Source organism: Caloenas nicobarica, chromosome 11, assembly GCF_036013445.1.
Source record: "Caloenas nicobarica isolate bCalNic1 chromosome 11, bCalNic1.hap1, whole genome shotgun sequence".
NCBI classification, from domain to species: domain Eukaryota; kingdom Metazoa; phylum Chordata; class Aves; order Columbiformes; family Columbidae; genus Caloenas; species Caloenas nicobarica.
Window position 1 is genome coordinate 18,382,630 of NC_088255.1, and position 15,573 is coordinate 18,398,202.

At 45.7% G+C, this 15,573-nt stretch overlaps 1 protein-coding gene across 1 annotated transcript in view; it reads right to left on the reverse strand.

The window, feature by feature from the left end:
• The window catches only part of SETD5 (SET domain containing 5), a 67,253-nt gene that overhangs the window by 34,596 nt on the left and 17,084 nt on the right, over positions 1 to 15,573 (reverse strand). Inside the window, exons 2-6 of the mRNA XM_065642615.1 lie at positions 6,713 to 6,887; positions 2,803 to 2,908; positions 1,732 to 1,934; positions 1,353 to 1,411; positions 770 to 957 (exon numbers count right to left, since the gene is read on the reverse strand). Coding sequence (XP_065498687.1) covers positions 770 to 957; positions 1,353 to 1,411; positions 1,732 to 1,934; positions 2,803 to 2,908; positions 6,713 to 6,783 — 627 coding nt within the window. The 5' untranslated portion in view covers positions 6,784 to 6,887. The remainder of the gene's footprint in view (positions 1 to 769; positions 958 to 1,352; positions 1,412 to 1,731; positions 1,935 to 2,802; positions 2,909 to 6,712; positions 6,888 to 15,573) is intronic.

Genomic DNA, 15,573 nt, shown 5'->3' on the forward strand with positions numbered 1-15,573 from the left:
TCAAAACTATCCTGACTAACCCCACTTGCTTTGACAGAAGAAAGGGCCAGCAATAGAATCAAGCTGGTTCACAACAAAAAAAAAAAAAACCTGAAGACCTCACATGGCTCCTGCTCCCAGTCTTTTATTTAATCAGTCAGTGCCTACTAGAACTTCAAGGGAAATCTAACCTGGGGAAAACCACGGTAAAGCTAGCAGATGACGGGAAAGAACCAGCTGCTCACAGACTTGCATTCCAATATAAGCAATCCAAAATTATTTCAGTCCCCGAACACAAACAAGACAGTAAAATTATCCCTCAACAAACATTTATCACTACCGACATAGTTTTCCACAGTGACACTATCTTTGTCCCTGAAGGACAGTACCAAGAAGCTCTGCAGCTCAGATTCCTTAACACAGCCTGGTAATAAATGCCATGCTCCATTCATCTTTCATTCCATTCACAAACATCCCCTTTGCCACAAAACAGACAGACTCCAAAAGCTACTTCCCCACATCCTAATAGAGCAGAAGGAAAATATGTAATTGAATCCAAGCTCTGAGCATGAATGGACAGTGTTGAGAAATAAGGGTGGAGTTCCAGTAAGGTAATTTTTAAACCAACAGCCACGTACTCTAGCAGGTCACAAATACAAGGCGTCACATTATTGCACCAAAAAGAGCAATTCCTGACAGGACAAAAGTTTCTTGTCTGCTGCCAGCTCGTCAACCTGCTCTCGACAATAGTCCACACAGCATTTGTGCAACCTTGTCTCACTCCACATACCTTGATCTTTTTGGCCTTTGGAGCAGCGCGAGCTTTTTCTGTACTTCTCTTCCTCTTCTTAGGTTTGCTTCTACGGACGCGGTTGACGGTCAGCGTGATGCTTGTAGGGGTGTGCTGCGTAGCTGTGTACAGCACTGTAGAGGGAGAAAGTTCTTCATCCCAGCTCTCGGTTGCACTGCTGTCCCCACCTGTAGAGAGGAGTGCTTCGTTAGTAACATTTTTATTCATCCCAGAGAGAACAGCTTATCCTTATGTCCATTTTCATCAAGACGACTTGACCCTGCACAGCTCTTTCCTGAGAAAACTACACCTTCCCAGTTTTCCCACCCAGCTGGGAACAGGTCTCCCAAACTTTTGATATCTCACAGAATGGCACTGACGAACATTTCCCTTTTCTGTTCAAAAGATAATCTGATTTTCCCAAGAGCTAAGGTGAGGCAGAAGGAGAGGACAAAATCGCAGCTGTTGGGAGTAAAGAACATCAGCGGGAATTGATCACAGATGATTACAGCAGCCAAAAGACAAAGGTCTTGTAGAAAGAAAGCAAAAGTCGCCATTATCAGAATTACAACCTCAAGCTCACCTGACACGTTGTCCTGCTTCCGACGGCGGAGCCTTATCACCTTCCCCCTGCTCATTCCTCTGCCAAAGGAGAATGCACAATTGAAGCTGGTTTGTAGGAGTAAAGTCACTTGAAATTCAACAGGATGTCACAAGATGCGTGCCCTCAGTGGGGCCCAGGATGATAAGAACATCAATTTAACAGCCTCATCTCCACTCCTGGTGCCACCAACACTTGTCAGGCTGACAACGCAAAGGAGGAGGGTCAATACTAAGTAAAGTACCGCAAAGAACGCTCCAGTTAGCAAAACGAAGTCCATCCCACAGCCCAGACGTGACACGGTTTGGTATGAGAAGTCAACACGAGGAGCAGTCCAGATCTGCACTGCACCAAAGCTTACCTGCACTTTTCACACTTGAGGAGGAAACCATCTTGGGAGACACTGCAGTGGCACCAAGCGGGAATGGATTCTCCTTCTGAGGAGCTCTCACTGTCCCCGGAGTTCTCCTCATCAGGCGAATGCAGGCCGTTCAGTTCTGCACGAGGTATAATGGTCTGGACAGGAGGCGGTGTTAGAGGAGGAGGGGCTCCATAATTATGATCCTGAAAACGAGTATTTGCAGTACTACTTTTAAGGTGAAATTATGATGCCTAGAAACTGAAGTCCCAAATCCACAATTCCCAGGTTATTGCTTAACAACTGGTGTAAAACAGCACTCTGAATCCCTCAGCCTACCAAGAAAGTAAAGCAATAGCTCTGAAAGATGTGAATGGTTTTCTTCTGCATCAACGGATTAAATTCAAAACCTATGAAAACAACCAGGCGATTTCAACATTAACTGCTGTACTGCTAATAATGCGAGATGACACCAGGGGCCAAACGCTGGACCCAGTTGCCCAGAGACGTTGTGGGGTTTCTGTCTGTTGAGATATTCAAAACCCAACCCGATGTGGTCTTGGGCAACCTGCTCAAGCAGAGTCAGCTTGAGCAAGGGGGTTGGATTACGTGATCTCAAAAGGTCCCCTCAAACCTCAATAATTCTTAAATGTTCTGTTCATGCCCTAGTTTCAAAGCCATGCTCCCACTCTTCCTGACTGTTCCTTGTTTCTCATAGTTATAAGTTACCAATATGAAAATCTGCACAGTTGAAACAATATAAATAGTGGACAATAAACCAAATGGGGCATAAAGTTACCACCAGGAAAATATTATATATTCATACATATTCACACTTCATTCCGTTAAAAATCTATCACCTAGAACACTAATAAAGCTTGCTATAGAGTATGCAAGACTTCACAAACAATAAACGCACACATGCAAAGTGTATGGCAGAACTCAGCTGTAACTCAGTGTTCCCTAATAAGCAAGCCAAAACTCCTACGGCTTAACAGGCAAAGAACTACGGAACAAGGAGAAAATAATAAAGTAGACAGTAAAGAGCTGATTCACTGCAGAGAGAGTACTCACTGCGTAAGGCAGCCCGCGATAGCTGTGTTTCTGGGTGGCCCCATAGCCGTGGCTGGAGTACACATTCTTCTCACTGACAGCTGGACTAGCTTCCACAGACTCTGGGCTGCAGAAAGGGCCAGAAGTAAAACCCATCAATATAACATCATTTTTTTAATTTTTTTTTTTTTTTTTTTAGTGCCAGTATTTCACTGCTCTTTTCTATTCGACACATGAGCTCAAAATGAAGAAACTTCATGAAATCGAGGTGTTATTATGCGCTTCACCAGGCATCATGTGTGCAGAAGTTGCGCAGGATGAACCTGCTTTCAGCAGCGGGAAGCAACTGAGCAAGGGCCACCCTGGATAACTCATTAAACTGGGTCTCAATCTGGGAAGTTACAAAGGTAATTACCATGTAAGAAGCTCAGTTTCCTTATAGATGAGGAAGTCGGGTCTAGTTCAGCATTCACGTCTGAACTCGGCCAGCCTGATCTCAAAGCCACTGAACAGAACTATCTCTGCAACGATTTATTTCCAACAGCAGTGAAGCAGCTTTCCTGCATCTGTGCTTGTTTCTCTCTCCCTCACACAACCAAGTCCAACATCCTGTGATAAAGCCTGCGTGAAACCTGTAGCTATCCTGACAACAACGACTAGGAGATGGAGATTCCCTGTTACGAAGAGGAAACAAAAATTTGTGACCTAGACAGAAAACGGCCACAGACAAATGAGATTCGCCCTGCGCTTTCTATGCAGCAACACGGTGTGTGCAATGTGCTGAACAGGGAATTCTCTGCTGAGGTACAATGCACTCTTCCACCACACGGTGGTGAAAAAAAGCAGCTAAAAATGAAAGGTATATCCCTTAACAGAAAGCTGCAGAAACTACTCAGAGAAGGGAGCGCTGCAGTTCAATGCAGGGAATATTAGATAATGAGACTACAGGCAGAATACCAGCAAGGAAACACACTGTCTGTTAGAAACAGAAGATCCAAGTCAGCTAACATCTGCACAGATCAGAGGTAGGGGCCCTATTGGAATACAGCAGGATGTTACTGAACTGTGTCTGCAGGTGAAATTTTCTTCAAAATTATAGCAAGCAGGAAAGAAAAATACAGGAAAGGAGAACTTTACCTTGGACCTCTGCTGCTGTGGTGAGATCTCGCAGGATTCTCAGTGGATCCTACACTGTCAGCACGAATCGGGCAGTAATCAAACGCCGATGGGCACGGTCACACGTGGGGCTGCGTTAAGGCACCACCCAAGAACACTAACCCCTCTGCCCTTTGGACTTCCCATTAGCTCTCGAAATCTCTGCTGCACTGAAGTTTGCCCCACCCTGGCACTAAACCTGATATATTCCCCAATGCACTAAAACTTTCCGAGCTTCTGGCTTATTCTCAAGTAAGGTGGATCTACCTTCGCAACATAAAGGAGCAATAATTTATCGTACAAAGAACTGCAGAATGTAGAAAACCTTCAACTACACAAACCACACTTCTGTAGCTCAGGATCTAGGCGCATCACATGATAAATTCAGTTCATTTTCAATGTAACTACAAACAGCTAAATAGTCAAAAGCAGGAGATATAAGTGGCGATATGTCTCAGAGGATACACTACGTATAAAAGGACACCATGTAGAGCTTGCCACATAACTCAGCCTTGCTGCATCTTTGCAGCGGTCCTTTAGGCCTTCCAGATTGGTACAGACTCAAATCCAGTCAGGTTTAATCGAATTTGCAGAAGCAATACTAGAAGGAAAAGAGCCTAAACAGTCTAAGCAGCAGATCCATCCTCTGTCCAAGTCACCCACGTTCCTAACTGCAGTCAGCATGGAATACCAGCGATGCTGCCGCAAACATTAGCAATAAAACTTCAAGATTGTTGGTGCAACGGTGTCCAGGGGCAACAGCGCTGGGGCCCGCGCTTCCTCAGCAGCACCCGCCACGGAGCTTCAACAACTTCCAACACGCAGTCAGACCCACACAGCAGGACTGCCCTGCAGCCTCCACGTCACCCTCAGACCAACACGAATACACTTCAGCGCTGTCATCCCCCCTCAGCATCAGAGACCCGGGGAAGATGCTGAAGTTCAGCCTGAAAAGAGGGCCAGCTTGTTTTCCTTCTACCTTCTGCCTCTGTGATACACACCTTCGAAATTGACCCCTTGTGAGAGACATGAAGCTCAGGTACCCAGACTTCATGCATCAAACTAGTAGAATTCCAAAGGAGAAGCAGAGGACGGCCTTAACTTTGAACAGACCCGCGAAGGACACTTCAGCGGTAAGTGACAGTGCATCACTGCGAAGCCTGGAGAATGAAGTCCTGGCATTCCCAATTTTTAGAAAACAGAGAAACCAATTCAGAAATCTTCAAAAGCCTTTTTTCAAAGCACTCCGGCCTAGCCTCAAGCTGGACCTACAAATTTCTTACAACCAGGGAAAAAGAAAATGATTTGTAGAAGGTTTACAGACAGTCTTTTTGATGTCTGAGTGTTACAAGGGATATGCGTAGATATATCTGGCTCTCTACCATGCTCAGCTCTGAAAGCAAAGTGCCTAATACATGAGTAACCTCTTCAGCACTCTTCCTCCTGTCATAAACAGTTTTAAATTCCTGCATGCTGAGTTTTTAAAGTGCTGGTGTGGGAGAAGCACGGTGACAAGCAATATTGAATGTTAAATCTCAAAAAGTGAAGAATCATATACCTACTGCAGATGAGTGACTTACTAGCTTCTGACTCTCTGATCAAAAACAACACGGGCTTTAGGATGGAATGAAGCATGACAAAGAAGAATGCCTACAATGGGGCCAGTGCCAAGACAGACAAAAAAGAGCATTAGCAGTCTTGCAGAGAGCGCGACTGTGTGGTCAAACTCTGTGCGCAGTCAAATCAGAGCAAGATGGAAGGGAAAAACAACAGCCCACTGCTCTTACAGCTCAAAATTAATAGAGTCTGCAGCAATATCTGTTCTACACTGATCAATCTGACAGGCAGGTATTTGCACAGTAGGTACCTTTAAATAATACACGGGGGAACCTATCTCTAAAATGCCCTTTGTAAATTTTTGTAAAGAGATGCTACAGTCTGTGTTTCAAAGAAGGATGCAAGAAAGCAGGAGGTAGAAGCACATAGAAATAACTTGAGCCCTTCCTCTCGCCCCCGACAAAAACATAGTACTCATCTGAGCTGACATAATCCTAACCAGGGTTTTAAGAAAACATCGCAATGCAATATTTTCTGGATTTGAAATGTTCCTGACTCCTGCAGAAGCAGAATTTTTAAAACAAAATGGTAAGTCCCCTCCAGCAGGCCTCGGACATAGGACTGTGGTGAGAACCCTGCAGAGGGTCCTGTGGTGGGACCCTGAAGGATTGAAGGACTGCCCACTGAGATGTGCTTCTTCGAACCCGCTCAGGGGCACAAACATCAAGGTGTCTACACAGGCTGATGCTGTCTCGCATCTCTGGCCAAGCTCCAAAGGGGCCCAGAAGTCAGTCATGTAAGACTGGTACCGAGTCTGAGCTAGCAGGCTCTGCTGAGAGGGAGGCTCAGCACAGCGACCCCTCACATAATACAGCTTTTGGAAGAGGAGCTGGCTTGCACCTCGCCTGTGCCAAGCATGGGCACAGCAAGTGCACACTGCCTGCACTTGAGTATAGACTTACTAGCCAAGCTGATACAAAACCCATGGTTGAGTGCCTCATATGGCTGGAATTCTCCTTCTCCCTGTTTCCTGTGTCAAACTTACCCATTTCCACAAAACTGCATTTGTTAAACACTTAGACTCTGTCTCTGCGTTCACCTCTCACACAGCCAGCGGACCAGCACCCTCTTTCTCCCAAGTGGCAAAAGATCCTGCAGCCCCGATTCCATGGCCAGCCCTCCGACACCCTCCCCTCCTCCTCCGTGGGGTAACACTCACTCCGATCCTGCAGCCATGTCGGAGTAGGACGTATCTGGTGTGGTGACTCCCAGAGGGATTGCAATGCTCATGACGCCCGTCGGAGATCACGGAGTCCAGAGGGCAGCGACTGGCCGCTCCGAGGGCGGAGAGGAGCCGCAGAGCCTCGGCCAACACGTCACGGACATGGGGAAACCTACCAGGGTAGAAACAAAGCATTGCATCTCCGTTACAGGGTGAGGTCTCCCTCTAGATCCCCTGAGAAGGCTTGCACAGCGAAAGAAAAGCAGAAATAGACTTCCATCAGTGACACGCCGCATCATTTTTACTTCATTTTCATATGCGGGTCCAGGGAGGAGGTAAATGGTGGTAGTTTGGTGGGTGTTTTGTTTTGGTTTATTTTTTTAGTGTCTTGGATTGACATGCAATGAGTTGCTCTGCCATAAAGCTGATAATAGTTCTCTCCCCTCCCCCAACTAAACTTAGGACTAATTATCAGATAAGCAATCTATTAGCTCCTTCTGCATACAGGCAGCAGCTGTCATGTATCACCCGCAGCCCTTCATCAGCATTTCCGGACTCCTGCCCCAAACAAGTTGCAGGCAAAGGCCCATCTGGGAGGACAATGAGAATGAGCCGAAGTGGACTGAGCTGCGACATGAGACCCGCTTGCATTTGCGTTCGCCGGGCCCAGGGCATGGGCCAGTGTGACCCACAGAGTGGCCACCAACAGCTCCGCACCTCAGCAAGTGAGGCCCGTCCTGGATTCTGCAGCGATTACTCAGTCCGGCGAGCTCCGACTTTCCAGAAATCCCACAGCTGACACCTCCCCGCGGCAGAGCCACATCAGACGTTTCGGCGGCGGGGCCATTGGCTCGGGGAGCCAGGCGAGTCACCGCGGCATCGCAGGGCGCAGCCGCCGGCCATGGTGGGGCCGCCGCGCAGCTCGGGCTCCTCCTTCCCCGCCGACTAAAGCGCCCGGTGAAATCGCCCATGAACACAAACTTCCAAGGGTTGGGTGGCAGATGGAGGTAAAAGGGGATCAGCTCCTCGTTATGTAAATAACCTTGATAACACAGACGTTCATAAAGGAGCTATTATTCTACGCGGCTCTGAGGAAAACCCCCGCGACACGGAGAAAGGCTGCGTTTCAGCACAGAGCAAAGGCAGCTCCAAAACCAAAGAAAAACAGCGATAATTTAGCCATCCTCTCCACAGATGAAACTGTAAGGGCAGCCTGTAATAACTCCGTGCAGCAGCGCGGATGAGCCGTCCCGCGCTCCCCGGCACCGCGGGCTCTGCCAGAAAAACCAGAGGGGCCAGGAGCCAAGTTTTCCTGTGGGTAGTGAATGTCTCACAGGGAACTGCCTTTGGACACCATAGTCCAGCCATTGTTTAACAAATAAAAACCCCCAAAACACATACTCATTACCAGGGCGAATGAAGGAAGAATAAGAGAGTGAAAAAGTTTAAATGCCACACACTATATTGCCTTTTCCTGTCTTAAAAGGCCACTTCTCTTAGTACAAGGAAATATTTTCCTTCTTCAGTATACATCCGTAAGAGAAATCCTTCTGATAGCACGACAGCCATACAGCCAATTACAGAAGTAGCACGTAAAGATTTTTAAGTGGTCTGTGGCAATTCCCTGTTATGCCCCAAAGCAATGGTCTCGCAGGGAGGTGGGAGATGAAAAAGAAAACAGGCAGGACTCGGCTCACAAGCAGCTAAAACCCACAACAGCCCAGGTGTCCTTGAGGGTGTTGGTTTTTGAAAAATAAAAAGAAAAATAAAAAGACTTTTAGGAAGTGTCTCATTTCTCCTCTCTCATGCTCGTGACATTGACAGCAGATGACACGAACCACTGCTAAAATACAGCTACAAGCTACAGACAGCAATCCCTGCTTCAATCCAGAGTCATATAAAACTGGCGAAAGGTTAAAAGAAACAGGATGGCTTTCTCTGTATCTGAAGCACCCTTCCCCCTTTTAAGGGACACAGAAACCCTTATTTTCCTCCATAATATTTTTAAATACTTACTTAGATTCCTCCCCCCGACCCCCATTGCTCTCCTGCCATTGCCGTGCCCATAGGCAGCTGGCAGCAGCCTGAGATTTCATCAGGACAAATTCCAGCCTCCCGCCTGCTCGTGACTCAGCAGAACCAGAGGATTTCGGGTGGAACTTCTGGACTCGGGAGTCACAGCGTATCTGGTCAGTCCTACGGTAAATGGACAAGTTTTCAGCCATTTCTCATAGGAAACCCTCTTTCCATCAATGCTGTACAAACGCCAGACTGTTTCAGTGCAACAGTAACTCCCAGTTTTGGGAAAGAGATTACAGGAGAAACGCAAAATACCAAACAGAAAGGTTAGACAAGGCAAATTCCAGTTCAGTCGCTTTTGTGCTGACCCAGCAGTACTTGCCCAACCATCACCTGTGCTCAGGTTTTGCTGTTTGTTGCTGCTGTTTCACGTGTACTTTCAACTCGGACAATTTAACGTTCAAAATGAACTGCTGAGACCGATCTCGAGCGCTGTCCAAGACCACATCACCTTCGGGCTAGGTTACAGTTTGGTCTTCACGAAACACGGCCTGGTAACACCCTAAACATCAGCCTGCTCAGAAAACACTGGGGTCGAGATCGAAATGTTCACCCATCGAACTGGCTGATTTCTGTATATAAAATCCCCAAGCTCCTTCCTACCTCTTCCCGCCAAATATACAGCTGTATCGGAGAAAACAGCAGCACCAAGTTCTCACCAGTGCCACTGGAAGAAATTTTCTTAAAATTCAAAGTCTTAATTAATGAAAGTTTGATGAGCTTCGGACCACAGTACAAACCTATCTTCCTCGTGATACAATTCTTGAAATCAAAGAGAAACAGGAATTTTGATGGTCTAGCAGGTAAATAACAGCTGGTTGTCAAAATGCAGGATTTAAAGATTTTTTTTTTCCCCTACATTTGGCATTTTCACTCCTTCCTCCTGACCAGTCGCACCAGTATAAAAACACTTAGTCTTCCCCAACATCACCAAACCAGCCCCGATGAGCACCCATCTGTACAGCCACCCCAGCACTGGTACCCCCATTCTCACTCAGTTCAGGTCACACCAAAGGACTCATCCACCTCCAGACCAAAACCTTACATGGTTGCCTTAGCTAAAATGTAAATATATGCTATTCAATTATTTCAGGTAACATCCTGTATTGATGGGAAGGACTGTAATAAATCTCAGCTGGCCAAGCGAAGGTGAGGCAACACCTGCTATAACAGTGAATTTAATTTTTGAAATTCTGTTTATGATGCAACAGCTGCAGCGCTGTCCTGGCTCCCGTCCACAACCCCTGCCCGCCATGTCACAAACAAAGCAGATGCAGAACATTTACTGCTGGAAACTCTTTTCACTACTTGTGGTGTTAAAAGTCAATATTAACAGGGACAATCAAGCATAGTCAGTCAAAGAGCTCGCGGGAGCTTCCTCCTTCCAGATGTGGTTGTTCCCATTTTCACTAGTGCCCCGGTCTCGCAGACACCGCCAGGCACCTGTGGTCTGCAACACCTGGTGACAGACTCTACAAAATATTTGTGAGAGCTGCACAAAATTCACCCCGGGCAAAAACCATGGGCACAGCCTCACAGACTGCATGTGTTACCTAAATTCAGATGCCCAGACTCCATCACCATTTGGTGCTGTTATATCGTCTTGCGGGGAGGAAAAGCTCTCCCCTTGTACCCTCCCACCATCACAGGCTCAAGGGAAAAAGCATTTGCCAAGCTGGCGGGGGAACAGAGAAATTCAGCCCATTTCTCTGCAGTGTGAGTGCAGGTCTGTAAGTCTGTGCCTACAGAGGACTTGAAATATTTTAGCGTTGTGCATCCAGTGCCTCATGCACTGCTGAGAAGGTAATGCTGGTACAAAACACACCCTGGACAAACTGAGAGAAGCTTTTTCTGATCGTATACAACTTCAACACGCGTGCCAGGGCAGGGAGGATAAGGAAATCTCCTCTGCCTGCACTGATGATGGCCACTTCTCACACATATTTTGTTTGCAGACAGCAAAACAAGTGCTTCCTGTACCACTCCCCACACCTCCCAACAACTCTAGTTATTGAATTCCCAAAACTGCATGAAGACCCAAGACTTTTGACAAGCCAGGATTGCCAGCATCCATATGATAACCGCCATCCTCTCCTGTGTGCTCAGCAACAGGCCTGCAGGTCACCTATATAGGATGAGCTGTACATATAACAAGCCGCACATCTTTATGCTCCCAAACTGCTACCAGTCACAAAATTCAAAGCATGTTTTTCTCCTGCATCTCACACAGCCATACACCAGAGCTGGTAGCAAACTGGAAACACCATCTGGGCCATGCAGCCTTCCTCGGCATCCTCTCCATCAGCCTCATCTGGGACAGAGCCAGCGAATTCTGACCAGGTCACACTTAATGCTGCCATGTGCATCAGTAGCAAATCTCTCTGCAAGTGCAGCACTATAAAAAAAAAAAAATGCTAACAGGCCTATGTATCCTATTCATTCATCTTCTCCCCTGTAAACTTCAGAATAGCCAAAATCTATGGGGCATCTAAAGAACACATGAAGTGCTTCAATAATCACACTGAAAATGTCCCGTCTCATCAGCTGGTGCCACCCGAGTCCAACCAAGCACCGCTCGTTCTTCCCAGCACACCCACAAACCTCATGTCGAGGGCAGAGCCCCACAGAACGGCAAGTACCTTTAGTGCAAACAGAATCATGACCAGGGGTTTTGCATTTCAAAAGGCTAGCTCAAAAATGCATCGAGTTCCTGGAATTTCAGATGCACTGTTCTGTAAGGACACCTACACAGAGGCAGAGAGCATAAATCCTTAAGTCATTTAGCCCCAACTTGTTCTGAAACATTCCTAAAAGTACTTGAATTGTGCCTCAGTCTACCAACACGAATGCTTACCTCTGCTCTGAAAACAAGTTGGGTTCACTAAGCAAAGAAACAACTGTGCCAGGTTTAAAAAATGAAATATTGACGTATTTGCTATTATCATTAGTGCCATATATCATCTGCTAGCGGACTGACAAAACAAGATAGCGATCCATCCATCCCATGGGGCCTAGGAGATTCCAGTTCTTGTCTACAACAGAAAGGATGAAATAACTGGCAACACAAGTACCCATCACTATGTATGCATACTATATTAACCAAATTATTGACAAATATAGTGCGATGGTTAAAGATTTATCCTAGAGCTTTCTTAAGACTCTCTTCTGTTTTATATATAAGTGACTATATGCAAAAAGAAGTGCTTGTATGTATACATTCGGTTCAGAGTTCATCTTGCTCTCTGGGATCTGGAGAACCATGATAAAGCACTGACAAGCTCTTAGAATAACATTTAAAAATTGTTAAGTGTGTTAAAAAGCAACAAACCAGCAAGACCTGATGCTCACCATGGTGCACAAGACCTGGAGTCAAGGATCAGGGAAAGGCCAGACACTTTCAGGACATGGGTGATTTCCAACAGCTTCTGGTATCCACAGGCCTAGGCATCAGTCAAGTTATTCCATACAAGATATGAAATCATATTATAAATTCCCATCTTAAAGTACTTGACGGAAGCACTAGAAACTACCTCAAGACATGTAACGTCTACAAATACAGCTACTCAGCTGAAGTCAGCGTGACAAAGCTGTTCAGTGAAGGCTACATAAGCCATGTTTAAAACTGAGGTACAAACAAATTCAACTGATTTTGATAAAATGTACTAAACAGCTGGAAACTTAAAATATTTTGATTAAATTTACTAAACTAGGTTTAAGCTATTTTAAGGCAATTTTTATCTTGTCCATCCATGGGATTGGATTCCATCATTTTATCTGACGAAGAAAACATCATATTTAGTTTAACTCCTCTGCAAAGTAGACCCTAAGGGGCTACAAATGATGACAGTGAGCAACTGAAAGAAATCAAACCATCGAGCAGAGAAATGACAAAATGCATAGTCAAGTATTCTCAGCAACTGACCCAAGACTGCGGAGACTACTCAGGAAAGCAAAAAGAAAAACCTCAAAACCTGGCTGCTGCTTCATCGGTCAAGAAGTTACGCAAAACCTCTTTGTTTCGCAGACAAAAGGAAAAAAAATCCTGTGTTTTTCTTTTGGAATCACTAAGGATTTCAGGTATTATGATAAGAAATAGAAGAAACATTTAATAAGAGGTGAAGGGAGGGCAAATAAGACTTTGCTTCCAGAAATACCTTCTACGGGACAATGCAACCACATTCTTTACAGTCCAACACACTCCGGAGACGGAGACGTCAGACAAGGGCTTGTTTGGACTTTCTTAAAACATCTAATTTGCATCATGGAACCTTAATGGAAAGTTTAATTCCTATCGATCTGAAATTGGTTGAAGAGTCGTACATAAGGATAATACTATAAACAAATACATGTCAAATTAGAAAGGACAAGCAAACTACAGAGTCGCACTGATCCGTGTAGACCAAATTATTCTGAGGTCTTAAATGTTTATGGAGAAGCATCCGGCAGACACCAAGAAACTTTGCCTGCACCCCACCCTGATGACAAGTGACCCGGCTGCATTTGCGCGGTCTGCTGAGCAGGATGGAGATAGAGATGATGTTTTAAAGGAATAACAACCTCAACATAAAGGGAAACGGACTATCCCAAACAAGGACTTTGTATCGAAGTCCTTTAAGGGCCACAAACAGAGGGAATCTTCAAGAAAACTTCACAAGACAATACTTTGAAAATCTAGCAACCTATATGAAATGCTAACACCTTAAAAATGTTAGTCATCAAAATAAAACTTAAAGAATAACGGTCATAGTGGAGAAATTCAGAAAAATCCTACAGACTTGGAAGAATAATTCTTGGCCCCTTTCTATGCTAAGAACATTGTTTTACATGGCCTCTGCATAACAAGTTGTTGGTGAAGATGACAAATTCTTCAAATAATGAATCATTTAAAATGATATTTTCGAAAAATGAAAAGAAGGCAACCTTTATTTTTGCAAATACTCTTTTCTATTCTTTCTTGAAAGATATACAGCAATACAAGAGAAAAAAAAGAATTATACATAAGACTCCACAGAAATGAAGATACAAAAATTACTAAAGTAAATGAAACAGGAAAGAAGAAAAACACCTCCCTTTTCCTTCAGTTCTACCAATTTTTGATTTGGGAGAGTCGTAGGGTAAAGCTGATCTGCGGCGAGGGGAACACATCCTAATTGCTATGCCAGTTCTATACTGAGAGTTTCTTGCTCTCTTTTCCCACGGGGTGAAGAACAGTCAAGCGTCTGTCTGTGGCAAAAATAAGAAAACGCAAACAAAAAGGTTCAGAACCGATATTTCGAGATAAAGGGCTGGACAACTACCCTCCAGTGCATCCAGCTGTGGCAGCTGATGTTACTGCTGCGACTGTCCCCTCTAAGCCTTTGCCCAAACAGCTGGCAGGAAGGAAATGCTGCCATGTCCCATCAAGTGCAGCTGATGCCAAGACGACGGGACTAAAAGCAGCAGCAGGTAAAATAAATACTTCCTTTTAAATACAGTTATAGGGCCCATAAACTTCTGCAGTGGGGCAGAGCAGACAACTAGGAACAGAAATACTGGAAACACCACTGCTCAGTCCACCACACCTTGTCCGTAGAAATCCTGTTTTCGGATTCAATTTAATAGGCCTGCCTACACCAGAAAATCGCTATGGTTAAAATAAGACTCGAGATTCATTTTAATAATATAAACAATGTTGGTTTAATCCTAACAGACCAGGGTGTTTCCTTGTTCTAAATTTTGTTGCTTGTGAATGCAATAGCATTCACATGAATGGTTGTGCCTGTGTAACTATTAAACCTTGCTAAGCAGACAAGTCCTAAATTAAAAAAGGTTGTCAGACAACCCCTCCCCAAAAAGAAAAAAAACACCTCTAGACCTTGAAATATTGTTCTAAAGGTGTTTCAGAGAAAAGCCTATACCACATGCAAGGTCAGAGGGAAACAGAGCAATAAAGGGCAATAACTAGGATCAAATCCAAACCCAGAGAATTACAGTTCCCATGAGAATCCGGACAGTCCATAGTCATGGGAAGTCGCTGAATACAGAAGGGGAATCAGCGGAATTTACTGGCACGAAGCAGCATCCCGTAGTCGCGACCAGTGGAAGGCTAACCACAAACAAGTTGCCAGGAGTAAGACTGCAACCTCTGGCCCTAGAATTTGGGGGGGGGGGGGGGGGGGGGCGAGAAAGAAAAGAAAAAAGATTTCTCCGTAATCCCACTAAATACTCTGCCTGGCAGGTCTGGCTGTACGTCCTTTATACATCTATTTAAGGCCCCCACGTGACGATGGCCGCTTGCCCGGCCACTCCCAGCCGGGGCAAACAACCCGGCTCCATCCAGAGGAGACTCTGGCAGCGGCTCCCGAGGCAGACGTTGCATCAGCCAGGTGTGCAGGAAGCGGCGGAGATAAAGCAGCTGTTGACGAAGGGGCTCTCGGACGGAGGCCGCTGCAGGAATCCCGCGGAAAGGACGACAGGAAGGAGAGAGACGCTCCGCACACAGAACAAGCTTCATCGGCTTCAGAAAAGCCTTTGTGCTGGGGCTCCGGACCTGGCTTTTCTCCCAGAGATGATGCAACACTGAGGAACAAGGTCTGTGCCAGAGAAAACTATTCACAGACTATGCAGATGGCAACATGGCCAAAGGAGCTCGGATCAAAACACAACGGAGCCCCCCCAGGCCTGGCGAGCCCATCCTCCCCTTGTGCCCCCCAGGACCCCCCATTTCACATTGCTGCCCCTCTCCTAGTGCAACCGCGGCTTTGGGCAGAACACAAGATAAGCAGAAAAAGCAAAAAGAG